General features: G+C 36.4%; 1 protein-coding gene across 1 annotated transcript; it reads right to left on the reverse strand.

Annotated features, from left to right (window-relative positions):
• Nucleotides 1-779: 779 nt before the first annotated feature.
• Nucleotides 780-5,967, reverse strand: LOC112770813 (uncharacterized). The gene is made up of 12 exons (XM_025815221.2): nt 5,569-5,967; nt 4,576-4,644; nt 3,841-3,929; nt 3,438-3,484; nt 3,279-3,359; nt 3,016-3,181; nt 2,688-2,916; nt 2,548-2,613; nt 2,344-2,454; nt 2,068-2,131; nt 1,941-1,981; nt 780-1,179 (listed from the first exon to the last, which is right to left on the reverse strand). The coding sequence occupies exons 1-12, from the start codon at nt 5,790-5,792 to the stop codon at nt 1,110-1,112; spliced, it is 1,257 nt and encodes a 418-aa protein (XP_025671006.1). The 5' UTR covers nt 5,793-5,967; the 3' UTR covers nt 780-1,109.
• Between the last annotated feature and the right edge of the window lie 9,357 nt (nt 5,968-15,324).

The raw sequence follows: 15,324 nt of genomic DNA on the forward strand, positions 1-15,324 counted from the left end.
AGAGATCACACTTTACTTTCTAAAGTGAAATTTAAACTTTAGACAATCTAAATCCTCTAAGACAATTTAATAATATAAAACTTATGACACAAATATTTTTTTATTAGATATATCATACAACCGTTTATTTTTAAACAATATTGCCATATAAACTAATTTACTATATATTTTGTAAATAAAAAATAAATTTGGATTAAATGGTTAATACTTGATACATGTGTTTCTTTTATTGGTTTGGCAATTTGTGATTTTTTTAGTATAACAAATCACAGCTAGAGTCGTTATTTTTCGAACAATAATAAAAAAGAAATCCAATTTATGATGAGGTCTATTATTATGTCAATATAATTAGTCATAATGAAAATAATTACTCACCTAAACTCTATGCCAAAAAAGAGTTTTTCTATCTCATTCCTGCAAAGAGCACAGACTTTGGCTCTTTCTCTAAACACTTGTCAAGCTCTCTAATCAGCCAACACATATCTATAAGTGTAGAAATTTTTTTCTTTCTACACCATAGAACTCACCTTTAGCTTATAGATGGTCCCTAATCCAACATTCTAACCCATTTAATTTCATGGTGAGTGGAGAACATCTCAGCATACTTCGACGACGGGGTATCATTAAACAACGACTTATGAATCTTCGCATTTCAAAAGGATGAACCAAGCAAACTATACCTCAATGATCCTAATCCATCGGGCAGATTACCGTAAGTATTCAGTAATAAAGTTTCACTATTTAGTGCGATATAACGAGTACCATATGCCATCCTCAAATTTCTGAAATATCAGTGACATAGCATTCCACTGAAATTCTAATAGGATTCAACTAAGTTTAGATTTTCACTCATTCGATACAAGAAATCCCCATCTCCGAAACTCATCATTTTGGATCAAAATGACAAAGCTAAGGGTTCCCGAATGAAAACTAATGGAACAGCAAATCTCCAAAAACATTTTCAAGTGCTAATAAGAAAGCATCTGTTGGAGAGTAGACAGTCATAGAAACATATCCCCCAAAGACATTGCCGGTAGAGTAACTTCCATAATATTAAGTCTTGACAAATACATGAACAAAAACAGACAACAGATGTACACGAATTATATCTAGGGTTTGCGAGGTGGGGGTGGTGAACTGCTGCTGCTGCTGTTGCTACTGCCTCTTCCTCTCAAAGGCCTACAAATTATAAAAAAACAAAATGATAGTAATGTCGTATAGAGATCTAAAAATGAAGTCAAAATGGGATGTAACCTGCTAAACTTAGAAGATGCATAAATTGACCATTATTATCATTATCATCAAGGCAGAAACTATTGGGGACTCAAATACGATATGGAAACATCGCCAAAATATCTGTGGTGCCCAATATCCATTGCACAAAAGATATAAAAATGGTCAATGAACACTGATAAGATAACCAATTATATTTCTGCACCCACTCAATATTGCAACCTTGTGGCATGTGTGAACCAGAGAAGCAGGGTAGCAAATTTAAAGGCTTATATAAAGTAAGAACAAATACTTCACTTTGCTAAATTGAACAGAAAATCTACCACATAATTTATCAGCCAAAAAAAGTTGGGTTATGCTACATGTATACCAAAATTAGCCACCAAAGTTAGCCACCAGTATAAAATACATGTTGGAATACAAATACACATTGAAAATAAATTAAACTACAGATGTATTTATACAAAAATACATTGGTGGCTGATTTTAGTAGCTGATTTTGGTGTACAAATAGCATTTTCCAAAAGAGTTTATACTATTTGAGTTTTAGACCATATAAATATATTATCAAAATTGAAGATGAGGGGTGAATGCCAGGAATAGAAAAAACTTTAAAAGTTACCGACAGAAAGATAAATAAATAAATGGACTTCTGGAAAAAGTCAAACATAGGTGGGGGGGGGGGATTTTGGCATACTGTACATTACCTTCTTGGGCTGCGACTGCGACTCTTCGATCTCCGGGATACCTATTTAGGTTATGAAGGATTTAGCCATATACAATACAAGAAAAATAAATAAATAACATCATCCAAATTAAAAAATAGGAACAGACCTTGCGTGGACTTGGCGAGTCAGAGTAGGATGAAGACCTCCCACGTCTTACAGGTGGTCGACCTCTGTTGAAAAGTAAATTTTTAAGGATTTGACATTTTTAAAGTGGTAGCCTTCATACATTCAAAAGCTCATTGGTACCCAGGCCTTTCTTAAGGCTTCTATCCAAATATTATAATGCAATAAAAACACTAAAGGAACTGCATAACAGGCCATAACATGGGTAGAAAAAGAGTAATGACTCATTCCAGTGAACCAAGATATGCTGTAAAATTACCTTCGAGGTGAGAATGATCTTGAGCGTGAGCGTCTACGTATTGGAGAGCGACTGCGCCTACGACTTATTGGAGACCTTCTAGGAGGACTACGAGCTCGTCTAGGCGGTGAACTGGATGAAAATGTTTATTTGTTCAATTGGTGAGAGACAGCATGCATGATTAAATGCAAGCGTAATCAAGATAAAGTAATGACAAAAGGTTACCGGCGCCTTAGAGGAGGAGGGGAACGTCTACGACCTGGACTTCCCCGCAACCTTCTTGGAGAGGCCCTGCAAATATGCTAATTATGAGTATACCTGACAAAGGAAACTGTAAATCAAAACAGTTACAGTTACACATGAACCTTGCAGGGGATCTAAGACGCCTTGGTGGAGATGGAGAACGGCCTCTCCCAGGGGATATAGGCCTCCTCCTAGGAGGTGTGTCTCCACGACGATGAGGAGAGTCTAATCGACGGCGAATTGGAGAATCTGCACGACGGCGAATTGGAGAATCTGGTCGTCTTGGAGATCCAACTCTTCGAGGCACAGGAGATCTCCTTCGTGGCGAGGGAGGAGGTTTTCTCCGAGGAGCTGGTGTCATTAATTTACAGTTACTATTTGTCCAGACCCAAAAACCAAAAACAAAAAGAACAAAAAGCAGAAGACTATGCCAAAACATCAGGTATATACATTCTCTTGGCCGCTTTGGCCCGTCCTTTTCAACATCTGCACTAGCATTATCAGTCCTAGGGCCATCTCTCTTCAGAGCAACAGCAGAAGCTTTTGGTGGTGAAGAAACTTTCTGTCTAGGAGGTAGTGTAAATCTTGCCTTAACAACATTCCCATCTATTTGGGCCTGCATTATAAAAATCAAATCTATCAACTTCCAATGCAAACATCATCCAGAAGGGTTGATTATAGAAGCTAATCCTACTCAGTCAAGAGACACATACACCATCCATGTACAATAAAGCTTTTTCAGCATCTGCTCTTGTCTTAAACTGCACATATCCATATCCTTTTGGAAGATTAACCTGGAAATGAGACGAGAGTGAAATTAATTGTAATAATAATCCCCTAAGCCTGTCATAACAATGTAAAATCAAACTTACAGTTCGGTCCATTGCCAACTCCACACTTACAACCTCGCCAAAGTTACCTGAAAAGGTAATGCATGATGGTTAGATCACTAGAATGTTTCATAAAATTTCAATTATTCAAATAATAAATAGCAGCAAACATGTTACATTTACCAGTTCATAAGTGTTGTGAAGTAACAGTTTAGCCATAAATAGGAAACAGAACAAATAGTGCTATTTTAGGTTTAATTCTTGATGCTCATTGCACCAAGAAAAGATATTTCTTACATTGTCATTGCATCAATGCCAATTACATGCAAATTACAACTAAGAACTTCATCAAACAATTTGACAACCATGAGGGTTTTAACATAGCACCTATGCTATTGCAATCACAATGTTAAAGAAACTAGAAGTTGGAAAGAATTGAACATACGGAAAATTTCTTTCAAATGGTCTTCATTGACATTCCTGCTGAGCTTTTCTACATGAAGAACAAGTGATTCACGTACAGGAGAAGGTTTCCTGAGATCAGCATAAAAAGCAAACACGCAAGCAAAACGAATATGAAACATGAAAAGATACGGAAAAAAAGGCCTGTGAAATGATGAGTTCTCTACTCGAAAAGAGGACGCTGAGTTGGATTTTAAAATTACGATGTTACCATCAAAATAAAAATGAAAACATAAACACATTATTAAGGATCTAATCATATGTGATCCAAATCCATTAAAAGAAATTCGAAAACTAGAACAAGCAACCTGCACTAAAAGTTATTTTGAAAAAGTTAATTCATAATCTAAATCAATAATAAGAACTCTAAGTACTCACTAGAAATCTTTCACACATGACTTTGTTAAAGACTCAATAAACTGTCAATACCTAACACCACAAAACTGTCTCACTACAGTGTTCTACTACTGTACTAGTTATATCTTTCTGAAATCCATGATATACCACATCATATGCCTATGAGATACAACATATATAAAAATGCACTAGATTGAAAGAGAACATGATGACATATTCATATTAATCAAAACAAAATATTTATATCACAAAGGAAGTAGGACCAATAACAAAAACCAAGTCTTCTATCACTAGGTTGATCAAAACAAACAGTAGAATCATATAAAGCAGTATACTTGGAAAAAGGAAGAAGAAGATTTACCTTGGAGGAGGAGAAGCTCTTCTAGACTGAGGGGGAGGAGATCGACCTCGCCTGGCTGCTTCAGGGGAGCTACAAGCAAAAAAGATTAAAAACAAATGGAACTCTGTCTAGTTCACAAGTAAAGCGGCAATATTGTTGGCTATGAATTGAAGGAAAATGGCAATGAATGAAAGGGAAATACAAGGTAGAAACAATGAAATAGGAGAACACAGAAGTGAAACTAATAACGGGTTAACTGCATTCAATGTTTCAATTATTGTATGTCATCAGGGAATTTGCGTATCAGCTTCTTTCACAATCAAGGCACAAACTCATGAAACAGAGACAGAAAGGATAATCTAAAAGATTATCAAGCCAATCCTCCGTAGAATCACCACTAAATGTAAAACCTATCCCCGCAATAAAAATTACATCAAGACGCATGTTGAGAAGAGAATTTTGGCAACTCAATAAGAATCCACCAGACCCTTTTGTTAACTTAAGGCACAGAGATAAACCACTTGACCTGAGGCACTAGTTTTTGTCTGTTTGATATCAAAGCATCGGTCCCTTTTTGTACGTTTGGGAATGTAAGCCATAAGGGGCACCGCAACAAAATTAAAAATTAAAAAAAAATGTCAAGAAACCTCCAAAACATTACACCATTATAGTAAAGAATGTGTAGCTTTTTAAACAACAGTATTTCAAAGGGGAAAAAATGTTCTTTGCAAATAACTTTCAATTTCAATCCTCAATTTTCACCTTCATTTTATAAAACATTAGCAACTAACCCAAAACCTTAGTCAATTCCCACATTTTCAGCATCCAGCTCCCAGAAGTTTTATTTGGAGGGAAAAAAACCAACATCCAACACAGACACACAAATAACAAGAAAAGAGAAGTCCAACTGAAGCTCCATTTTTTCCTCCCTCTCTCTTCAACTAGAACTACGAAGTTACAGATGTCGCATAAACCGATGAAAAAACGGGGAAATTGTGAAATCGGTAAGCGTACCTTCTTCGGCGCTGAGGGGGAGGGCTTCGGCTTCGGCTTCGGGAGGAGCGAGACGGGGAGGAGGAGGAGGAAGAGAAGGATCTGGAGCGAGAAGGAGAACGGGATCGAGAGAGGGAGCGAGAGCGGGAGGAAGAGCGAGAATCTGAAGGGGAAGAGGAACGGGAGCGGGAGGAGGAGCCGGAGCCCGAGGGCGGAGAGCGATGGCCTCGCCCCGGTTTCGCCATTGCTAGGGCACACAGAAGAAGAAGCGGGAGAGAGAGAAATGGAGAGAAGACGGAACGCTGGATAAACCCTAGCTCGTCGTCGGGCTAGCACGATAGTAGTGACTCAATTTAACCGTGTGATTATTTGAGTGGAAAAAGTGAGAAACGAATCAAGGATAAGGGCTAATTGGATATCAGCTATTACCCGAATTCCCGCTTTACTTATCGGGTCCCAACCGGGTATGTCCAAATTTAGAAAGCCTGTCCATTTTAATCATTAAAATGGAACTTCTTCCAAGTTCATTTAAATAGGATCTAACACCAACAAAAATCACTCTCATTAAAAGAGTTTAATTATAGGCACATCTTTTTTTTTTCCCACGCTCATTTACGTATAGAACTTCTTCCTCTTCTTCTCACACTCGTTTACGTACAGAGCGTCTTTTTTTTCTTTTTCGCCTACTTCTTCCTCTTCTTCTCACGCTCATTTACGCACAGAGCGTCTTCTTTTTCTTCTTCGCCTTTTTCTTGACGTTTCTCCTCCTCCTCATTCTTTTTTACGTTCTTTTCTCATTTTTTATTGTTGCTGCTGTATTTTTTTCTTTCTTTTCCTCCTTTTCTCCCTAGTGAAGAAGCAGTAAAAGATGAGGAAGAGTTTTGAATTGTGCATAACAGAAATGAACCAAAATTAAATTCAAAATAAACCGAAATTGTATTCAGAATGAACCGAAATTATATTCAAAATGAACTGAAAATTAAATTAATAATGAAAACTCGTTTCAAAATAAGCACAGACTAAACGCACCTTATTTAAATCCAGAATGAATCGAAATTACTTAATGATTACGACACACAAACTTAATTCGAAAATAAACACAAACAAAATTGAATCATGAACAAAAACACATCCAAATCCATCAAGTAATTTTGCAGCATTATGTGTTTCTTCTTCTTTATTTGATTAGATGAACAAGACAAGAAAAGAAGAACATAATGAGAAGTTTTGAGGAATTTTTTCTTCTTGTTTCTTCTTTTTTGTTTGATTTTTCTTCTCTTTTTTTTGTTTTATTCCTCTTAAGATAGTGAAACAAGAATACAACAACAACAACAACAAAGCCTTGTCCCACTAAGTGGGGTCGGCTACATGAATCAAACGACGCCATTGTGCTCTGTCATGTATCATGTCTACAGAGAGACCGTTTACATGTAGGTCTCGTTTGACCACCTCATGGATGGTCTTCTTAAGTCTTCCTCTGCCTTTCGCCCTTTGTTCATCTTCCATCTCATCCACTCAAGAATAATCATAACAAAATAATTCACTCAAAAATGAACTGAAATTATATTTAGAATAAACCAAAATTATATTCAAAATAAACTTAAAATTAAATTCATAATGTAAACTCATTTCAAAATAAGCACAGACCAAATGCACCTTATTTAAATCCAGAATGAATCAAAATTACTTAATGATTGCATTACACAAACTTAATTCAAAAATAAACACACAAACAAAATTGAATTATGAACAAAAACACATCTAAATTCATCAAGTGATTTTGCAGCATTATGTATTTTTTCTTCTTTGTTCGATTAGATGAACAAAATAAGAAAAAGAAGAACATGATGAGAAGTTTTAAGGAATTTTTCTTGTTATTTCTTCTTTTTTGTTTGATTTTTCTTCTCTATTTCTTGGTTTTATTCCTTTCAAGATAGTGAAACAAGAAGAATTATAACAAAATAATTCACCTCAAAAATGAACTATAATTATATTCAGAAATAAATCGAAATTTAAATGATTGCGACACACAAACTCAATTCGAAAACAAGCACCAAACAAAAATTGAATCATGAACAACAAATGAGAAAGGAAGAAGAAAGAGGAGGAGGAGGAGGTGGTGGTGGTGACAACGGTAATGAAAGTGAAAAATAATAAAAAAAAAAGGAGGAGAAGAAGAAGAAGACGTAACATCAGGAGTGAAGAAGAAGAAGCGCGGGGAGAGAAGAAAACAGAAAAAAGAAGCGTGTGACTCTAAATTACTTGGATGCTAAAATTGCTTAGATATGGAGAATAATTCATTTTTTTATAGGAAATGAATATTATCCGTTTTATTTTGATAATTTTTTTTATAAATTCATACCAATATACAATATAAAACCGGTTCCTCTCTCTTTTTCAAAATCGTAACGTAGAAACTTCAAACGATGCTCAAAATTTCTTAAAAATCTCTAAAAAAAATTTTGCAAAAATTCAAGAAAATTTCAGAATTACATTTAAAATTTTTAATAGAAAACACCAAAAGAGAAGACGAAAGATTATTGAAGGTACTCTGAAACTAATTGTCCATGATTTTTCACTTTTCTTTTTTGCATTTACGATCGCAAAACTCTAAATAGTCATATTTCTGTGTATTTAATAGATTCAATGTGTTCTCGCGATAAAGTAGATATTACTACTCTCTTTATATTGTTTATTTTGTGGTAACTATGTTAGGTTGGTGTAAGAATGTTGTTGTGGTGCTTTTATTGTCATTTAATTTATATTAATCATTTTTTTATCCAAAAATTAATTTGCATGTATTTTTGTACATGTTTGAGTGATTTGCATATTTTGAACTAAGCTTGTGTGTAGTAATCAGTACGTACTTTTGGTGCATTTTGTGTCAATTAAGGTGCAATTGGTATTGTTGTCCTAGATTTGGTGTAATTAGGCCATAGAATATTGTTGTAGTGCTTTTGGTGTCATTTTGTGCATGTTTGAGTGATTTTCTTGTGTTTTTGTCCATGTTTTAGTGATTTGCATGTTTTGAAATGAGTTCGTGTGTAGTAATCAAGAAATATTTTCGGTGTATTTTGTATGAATTGAGGTGCAATTGGTGTTGTTTGATGGGTGGAAAACGATCCAACACAAAACTCACCAGCAAGTGTACCAGGTCACATCAAGTAATAATAACTCACATGAGTGAGGTCGATCCCACAGGGATTGAAGGATTGAGCAATTTTAGTTTAGTGGTTGATTTAGTCAAGCGAATCAAGTATTGATTTGAGTGGTTTGTGATTGACAGAAGCAAAATTGCATGAAATGTAAAGGAAGAGGAAAGAATTGTAGTAAATTAAAGAGAACAGAAAGTAAAAGTGCTGAATCTTAAAGAATAAGTAAATTAAATTGCAGAAGCTTAGATTGCAAGAAATGTAAATGACTGAATCTTAAAGTGCAAGAAAGGTAAATTGCTTGAATTATAAAAGGAATTGGGAGCTGGGATTGCAGCAAATTAAACAAGCAGAAGTAAATTGCAATAAACAGAAGAGCAAAAGATGAATTGAATTTAAGTAGATCTCAAACAGAAGAGTAAAAATGCTTAAAGAATTAAAAACAGAAAGTAAATGGAGCTCAATTGCAGAAACTAAAAGAGAGAATGAAGATCTCAGGAGTGGAAGAGACTAGAAAACAAGTCTAGATCTCAAATCCTTCCTTGATCCAACAAGAACAATTGCAAAAGAAATGGAAAGGTAAGTTGAAGAAGAAGTAGAAGAGTGAAAGTAGTAAACAGAATTCGAAATGTAAATCAAAATTTCTAAAATTATGCAGAAAGATTAACAAGAGATCTCAAGGTGAGATTGAAACAGAATTTCTTCAATTCTTCACCCAAGATCCAAGATAAGAAGTAAAGAGTGCTCAAGCAAGAACAAAGAAGAGAGATCAATTCTCCTTCCCAATTCCCAAACTCCCCAAAGCTAGAAAATAAAATTGGAAATTCAAAAATAAGCAAAAAGATTAGCTAAAAGTAAAAAAAAAGGTCCTCTCTAACTCAAACTAGCTTCTATTTATACACTTCCTATTTTTGGATTTTAGAATTTAGAGTGGGCTTTTTAATTTTGTGAAAAAATGAATTAATTGGATTTTTGATGGATTTTGGCCCAAGGTGCACCTCCCAGGGGATGGCTCAGTTCAAATACCAAACTGAGCGCCCAATGTGCTTTTGTGTTGCCCAGTTTGTGTGCGTCCAGCCTTGTTCAGGTTGCTTTTCAATAGAGCTCAGTTGGAAAATTGAACTGAGCTCTATGTCTTGCCTTGGGTGTGTCAAGCGTGCATCCTAGCTCCCTGGTCGTGTCAAAGTGCGCATGACAAGCTCCTTGGTATGCTTCTTGTTGCGCCAAAGTGTGGGAAGTGGGGGAGAGTAGCGCTCAGTTGGAAAAACCAACTGAGCTCCCCATTATAGCGCCTTGCTTTGGGCTTCAAGCTCCCAGGTTCGAATCCTGGTGGAAGCAAACTGATGCTAATTTCCTTGGAAGGGTTGGACGCTCCTTCCTTGCCTTTCATGAAGCTCCTTAGTTCGAACCTTGGGAGAGCCATCTTGGCTCATTTTCTTTGCACCAAGAGTAGAGCTCCTCCCTTCCATGGAGTTCCCAGGTTCGAATCCTAGCCAACTCACTTTGGCTTAATTTCCTTGCAAGCTTGGTAGCGTGAGGTTCCTTGTTCGAACCTTGGGGAAGGCTTTTTGGCCAATTCTTCTTGTTTTCCTTGCAAGGAGCGTTCCTTGCTTCCCTTGGGTCATGAGTTCGAGACCTTGAGGCTTCATTCCTTAGACTTATGTCTTGAATTAATTTTGGAGAACCCCCGATAAAGCTCAATTAGTGAACTGAGCTTTATGTCCTTGCCTTGCTTTCTTTGATGCTCAGTTAACTAAGTGAACTGAGCTTTGTGCCTTGCTTTCTCCCTTTTTTTCCTTGTGGAGCTCGGTTCACTCACTCAACTTGGCTTCCATCCTTCTTTGATGATGCCACACTTTTCTTTTCCTTTGGGCATGCTCCTTAGGCCACGCTTTTCTTATTTTCTTCTTTTCTTCACCTACAAGAAATCAAAACAACCAATCAAAGTATCACCAAATTCACAACGTTTAAAGTTCATTCATAATTCAATAAATTTTAGCTTAAACCTCATGGTTTTGTATCAATTAAAGGGTGGTTAGTTGATTCAACAAAACATGCAATTTCACTCCAAATTACTTACTTACAATTCAAGAAAGTGCATAAAACCTAATAAAAACAAAGAAAAAGACTAGTAAAACTAGGCTAAGATGACTTGTCATCATAACACCAAACTTAAAACTTGCTTGTCCCCAAGCAAGCATTAAACATAAGAGAAGATAGAATGAAATGGAGAAGTATGCATGTCCTTATTTAGCATATAGTTGAACTTGGTTCATGGGATTTCATGCAGATTAATAGTAGCTCATTTATTACTTGCTGTTAAACAAACAATGTTTCTTCAAAGATTCACTAAGGTTACTGCTACAATGCCTTACTTTTTGCTTACTTTCCTTATTAGCTTTTTCCTTCTTTCTTTTGCATCAGAGAGCTTATTACTTATTGAAGGCTTGGTGGCAAATGTTGCAGCAGCCTTTGGCTTAATTATACTCAACATTTCTTCACCACAGACACATGGCTCACCTTTTTCTTCCTAGGATCATTGATGCCCAACATCTCTTTGGATAACTAAGTGTTTTGTAGCTAGGTTGCTCTTTATTGTGGACTTTCAGTTGGCAATCCCAAATCAGTTGATCTAAGTGGCCAAGTTTTGAAATACTCCTTAGAACTTACTTGTCCAAGCATATCCTAGTACAAAAACACCACAGGCATGTGTCCTAGGGTCCAAGCTATTGGTGTCTAGCCTTATTGTTTGTTTCTTTGCCACTTTTTGGCTTTTCTATTTCTTTTTCTTTCTGTTTTGATTTATTTTCAAGGGAACTTTTTTATTAATTCAAGGCTTCATAGTAGCAAACTAGTTTAGGCTTCAAGTAACATGTCATTATGCAGTAATTATTTTGTGAGCTAATAGTTGAATCAAACATATACCACCACTAACTTTCATTCTCTTTTGCAACATTGAACAATTATTTTTCTAAATCAAGCATCTCTCCTTTATTCAAACAGCAAGGGAACAAAGCAAAGTACTCAAGCTAATGAAGGATGACATTTATTATGCAGATAACTTTTAAGCTAAAGAAAAATTGCAGATAGCTTTCTTTAGCATGTATTTTTACTTGCAACTAAATGAACATTCTAGCAAGGCATGAAGGAATCCCTGAATTAAAACATTTCATAACTACAAGGATTAAATATAAATACAACCTGTTGGATTGCAGCTTTTCATTCTTCCTTCTGTTATGCTCCTTCTGAATCATAATGCAAGTGTTCTTTAATTTATTGGCTGTTTTCCTGCATACTCCTCAAACGTTGCTTGCTTTTCAAGCCCTTTAAGTATCCAGTTAATCTACCAAGCTTGTTTATGGGCTTTTGAACTTACTTTGGTGTGTGACCACCAAACTTAGTTCCTTGCCAATATTTCTCATGCAACAATTTAACTATCTGTGAAATCCTTTTTCCTAGCTACGGTAATAAAACTAAAGACTATGAAACAGCAGATAGTTAACTAGTTTATCTAAATGTTTGAAGCTAACATTATGCAGAAAGTGAGAATGCATTTTATGACGAGATTTTGGTAGAACACCAAACTTAGAATCCTTCATTCTCCTTTATATTGTTTTGGTGTGCAATACCAAACTTAGCTTCTTGCAATATAGATAAAGCTAATTAACCTTTTTATTAAAATAGTTATGAGAAGAAAACTACCTCAGGTTGGGTTGCCTTCCAACAAGCGCTTCTTTATTGTCACTAGCTTGACATCCTCCATCTTTTGATCATGGAAGTTGAGAATTCTGTTGCCTTTGATTTTCTCCTCTTACTGTGGGCTTTCTTTCCTCCATTTCTTCTTGAGGAATTTCTCTGTGGTGCTTCTCTTTGATGATTGTTTCTTTTTCCATAGCCCTCTCATTTCCCTCTATGATTGCTTTCCATTTCTCCCACCTAGCAACTTTCTCATTGTCTTTCAGGTTGTCTTCAGTGGCTTTGGGGAAAGTATTTGCCCTCCTCTCACCCGTTTCTGCAAAGTGCTTAGCCAGTTGTTCCATTTGCCTCTCAATTCTTCCGATTGAGGCTTCCTGGTTCTTTGTTGTCACCTCTTGGTGCTTCATCATTCTCTCTATTAAGATCTCCAAGTTGGTGATCCTCTGAGATTCTTGTGAGATTAGTTGGTTGTGGGGTGTTGGGGGTTGGAAGGGTGGGTGTTGTGGTGGTATGTAATGGTTGTTGTTGGTATGGTAGTGTTTTTGGTAGTTTGTGGAGTTGGGGTTGTTGTAATTGCAGTCCATTGGTCCTTGATTTTGGTGCTCGACCCTCCTCCAGTTGGAATGAGTCCTCCAGGGTGGGTTGTACACATCACCCTGAGACTTGTGTTGAAACAGGTTTGAGGTACTATTTGGAGAGTGTAATCGCTCATGACTTTGTTGCTCATAGTTAATTGCTCCAAAACCTTTTTCAGGTTGATTCCATCCATGTAAATTTTGAGGTAGGTTGTATGCATTTACTACAGCAATTTGCAGCTCATTGATTTTTCTGACCATCAACTCCAGTTGTTGCAAAGTTTGTTGATGCATCTGCTTGTTTTGGTTCACGACTGCATTTACACTTTCAGTTTCCATAACTCCTTTCTCTTGTGTGGATGGTTGCCTTTCTGCTTCTACCTTACCAATGTCCTTGGGTGGTTTTAACTTGGCCAGGAATTCACTCATTAGATCTTCCCATCCGATGATGCTTCCTTGTGGGAAGGCTTCAAGCCATTGAGCAATATCGTTCATGGTGATGAGCGGATGCTTCAAGTCATGGGTTGCATTGTCATCTAAGGTGAGGACACTACTCCCACAATTACTGGAGTTCGTTGAGTTTCCCTCCATGATCTGCACAATCACAAATAGTCCGAATGAAGATTAAATCTACTCATGCCAAAATGTGGTTAGAGGATTAGTTGACACAATGTATCAAACAGTTAACAGGCTTGAAAGATCAATAGAAGAAAATTACTTCTGTCCTTTACTCAGTGAGCAGAATTACACAAAACGCATAGAATCAGAAAGCCAGGGAACTCCCACTCTATTGCTAAAGTGGGTTTTAGTTATCTTAAGCAAATATTCAAACAGTTAGTGTGTTAGTCAAAAATTAAAGAAACAGAAAAGAAAAAGTGCTTGATCTAGATCTCCACTTCACTTAATCATTGTCAATCTAATCAATCCCCGGCAACGGCACCAAAAACTTGATGGGTGGAAAATGATCCAACACAAAACTCACCGGCAAGTGTACCGGTTCGCATCAAGTAATAATAACTCACATGAGTGAGGTCGATCCCACAGGGATTGAAGGATTGAGCAATTTTAGTTTAGTGGTTGATTTAGTCAAGCGAATCAAGTATTGGTTTGAGTGGTTTGTGATTGCCAGAAGCTAAATTGCATGAAATGTAAAGAAAGAGGGAAGAATTGCAGTAAATTAAAGAGAACAGAAAGTAAAAGTGCTGAATCTTAAAGAACAAGTAAATTAAATTGCAGAAGCTTAGATTGCAAGAAATGTAAATGACTGAATCTTAAAGTGCAAGAAAGGTAAATTGCTTGAATTATAAAAGGAATTGGGAGCTGGGATTGCAGCAAATTAAACAAGCAGAAGTAAATTGCAATAAACAGAAGAGCAAAAGATGAATTGAATTTAAGTAGATCTCAAACAGAAAAGTAAAAATGCTTGAAGAATTAAAAACAGAAAGTAAATGGAGCTCAATTGCAGAAATTAAAAGAGAGAATGAAGATCTCAGGAGTGGAAGAGACTAGAAAACAAGTCTAGATCTCAAATCCTTCCTTGATCCAACAAGAGCAATTGCAAAAGAAATGGAAAGGTAAGTTAAAGAAGAAGTAGAAGAGTGAAAGCAGTAAACAGAATTTGAAATGTAAATCAAAATTTCTAAAATTATGCAGAAAGATTAACAAGAGATCTCAAGGTGAGATTGAAACAAAATTTCTTCAATTCTTCACCCAAGATCCAAGATAAGAAGTAAAAAGTGCTCAAGCAAGAACAAAGAAGAAGAGAGATCAATTCTCCTTCCCAATTCCCAAACTCCCCAAAGCTAGAAAATAAAATTGGAAATTCAAAAGTAAGCAAAAAGATTAGCTAAAAGTAAAAAAAAGGTTCTCTCTAACTCAAACTAGCTACTATTTATACACTTCCTATTTTTGGATTTTAGAATTTAGAATGGGCTTTTTAATTTTGTGAAGAAATGAATTAATTGGATTTTTGATGGATTTTGGCCCAAGGTGCACCTCCCAGGCGATGGCTCAGTTCAAATACCAAACTGAGCGCCCAATGTGCTTTTGTGTTGCCCAGTTTGTGTGCGTCCAGCCTTGTTCAGGTTACTTTTCAATAGAGCTCAGTTGGAAAATTGAACTGAGCTCTATGTCTTGCCTTGGGTGTGTCAAGCGTGCATCCTAGCTCCCTGGCCGTGTCAAAGTGCGCATGACAAGCTCCTTGGTGTGCTTCTTGTTGCGCCAAAGTGTGGGAAGTGGGGGAGAGTAGCGCTCAGTAGGGAAAACCAACTGAGCTCCCCATTGTAGCGCCTTGCTTTGGGCTTCATGCTCCCAGGTTCGAATCCTGGTGGAAGCAAACTGATGCTAATTTCCTT

The sequence above is a fragment of the Arachis hypogaea genome, chromosome 18 (assembly GCF_003086295.3).
Source record: "Arachis hypogaea cultivar Tifrunner chromosome 18, arahy.Tifrunner.gnm2.J5K5, whole genome shotgun sequence".
Classification (NCBI taxonomy): Eukaryota; Viridiplantae; Streptophyta; class Magnoliopsida; order Fabales; family Fabaceae; genus Arachis; species Arachis hypogaea.

What these genes read in the sequence shown, in the direction of transcription:
- LOC112770813 (XM_025815221.2), bottom strand. Translation starts at nt 5,792, where the DNA reads ATGGCGAAACCGGGGCGAGGCCATCGCTCTCCGCCCTCGGGCTCCGGC. An exon ending in CCATTTGAAAGAAATTTTCC is followed by an intron (nt 3,485 to 3,840) that starts GTATGTTCAATT and finishes TTACCTTTTCAG; the next exon opens with GTAACTTTGGCGAGGTTGTA. An exon ending in CTTTATTGTACATGGATGGT is followed by an intron (nt 3,182 to 3,278) that starts GTATGTGTCTCT and finishes TTTATAATGCAG; the next exon opens with GCCCAAATAGATGGGAATGT.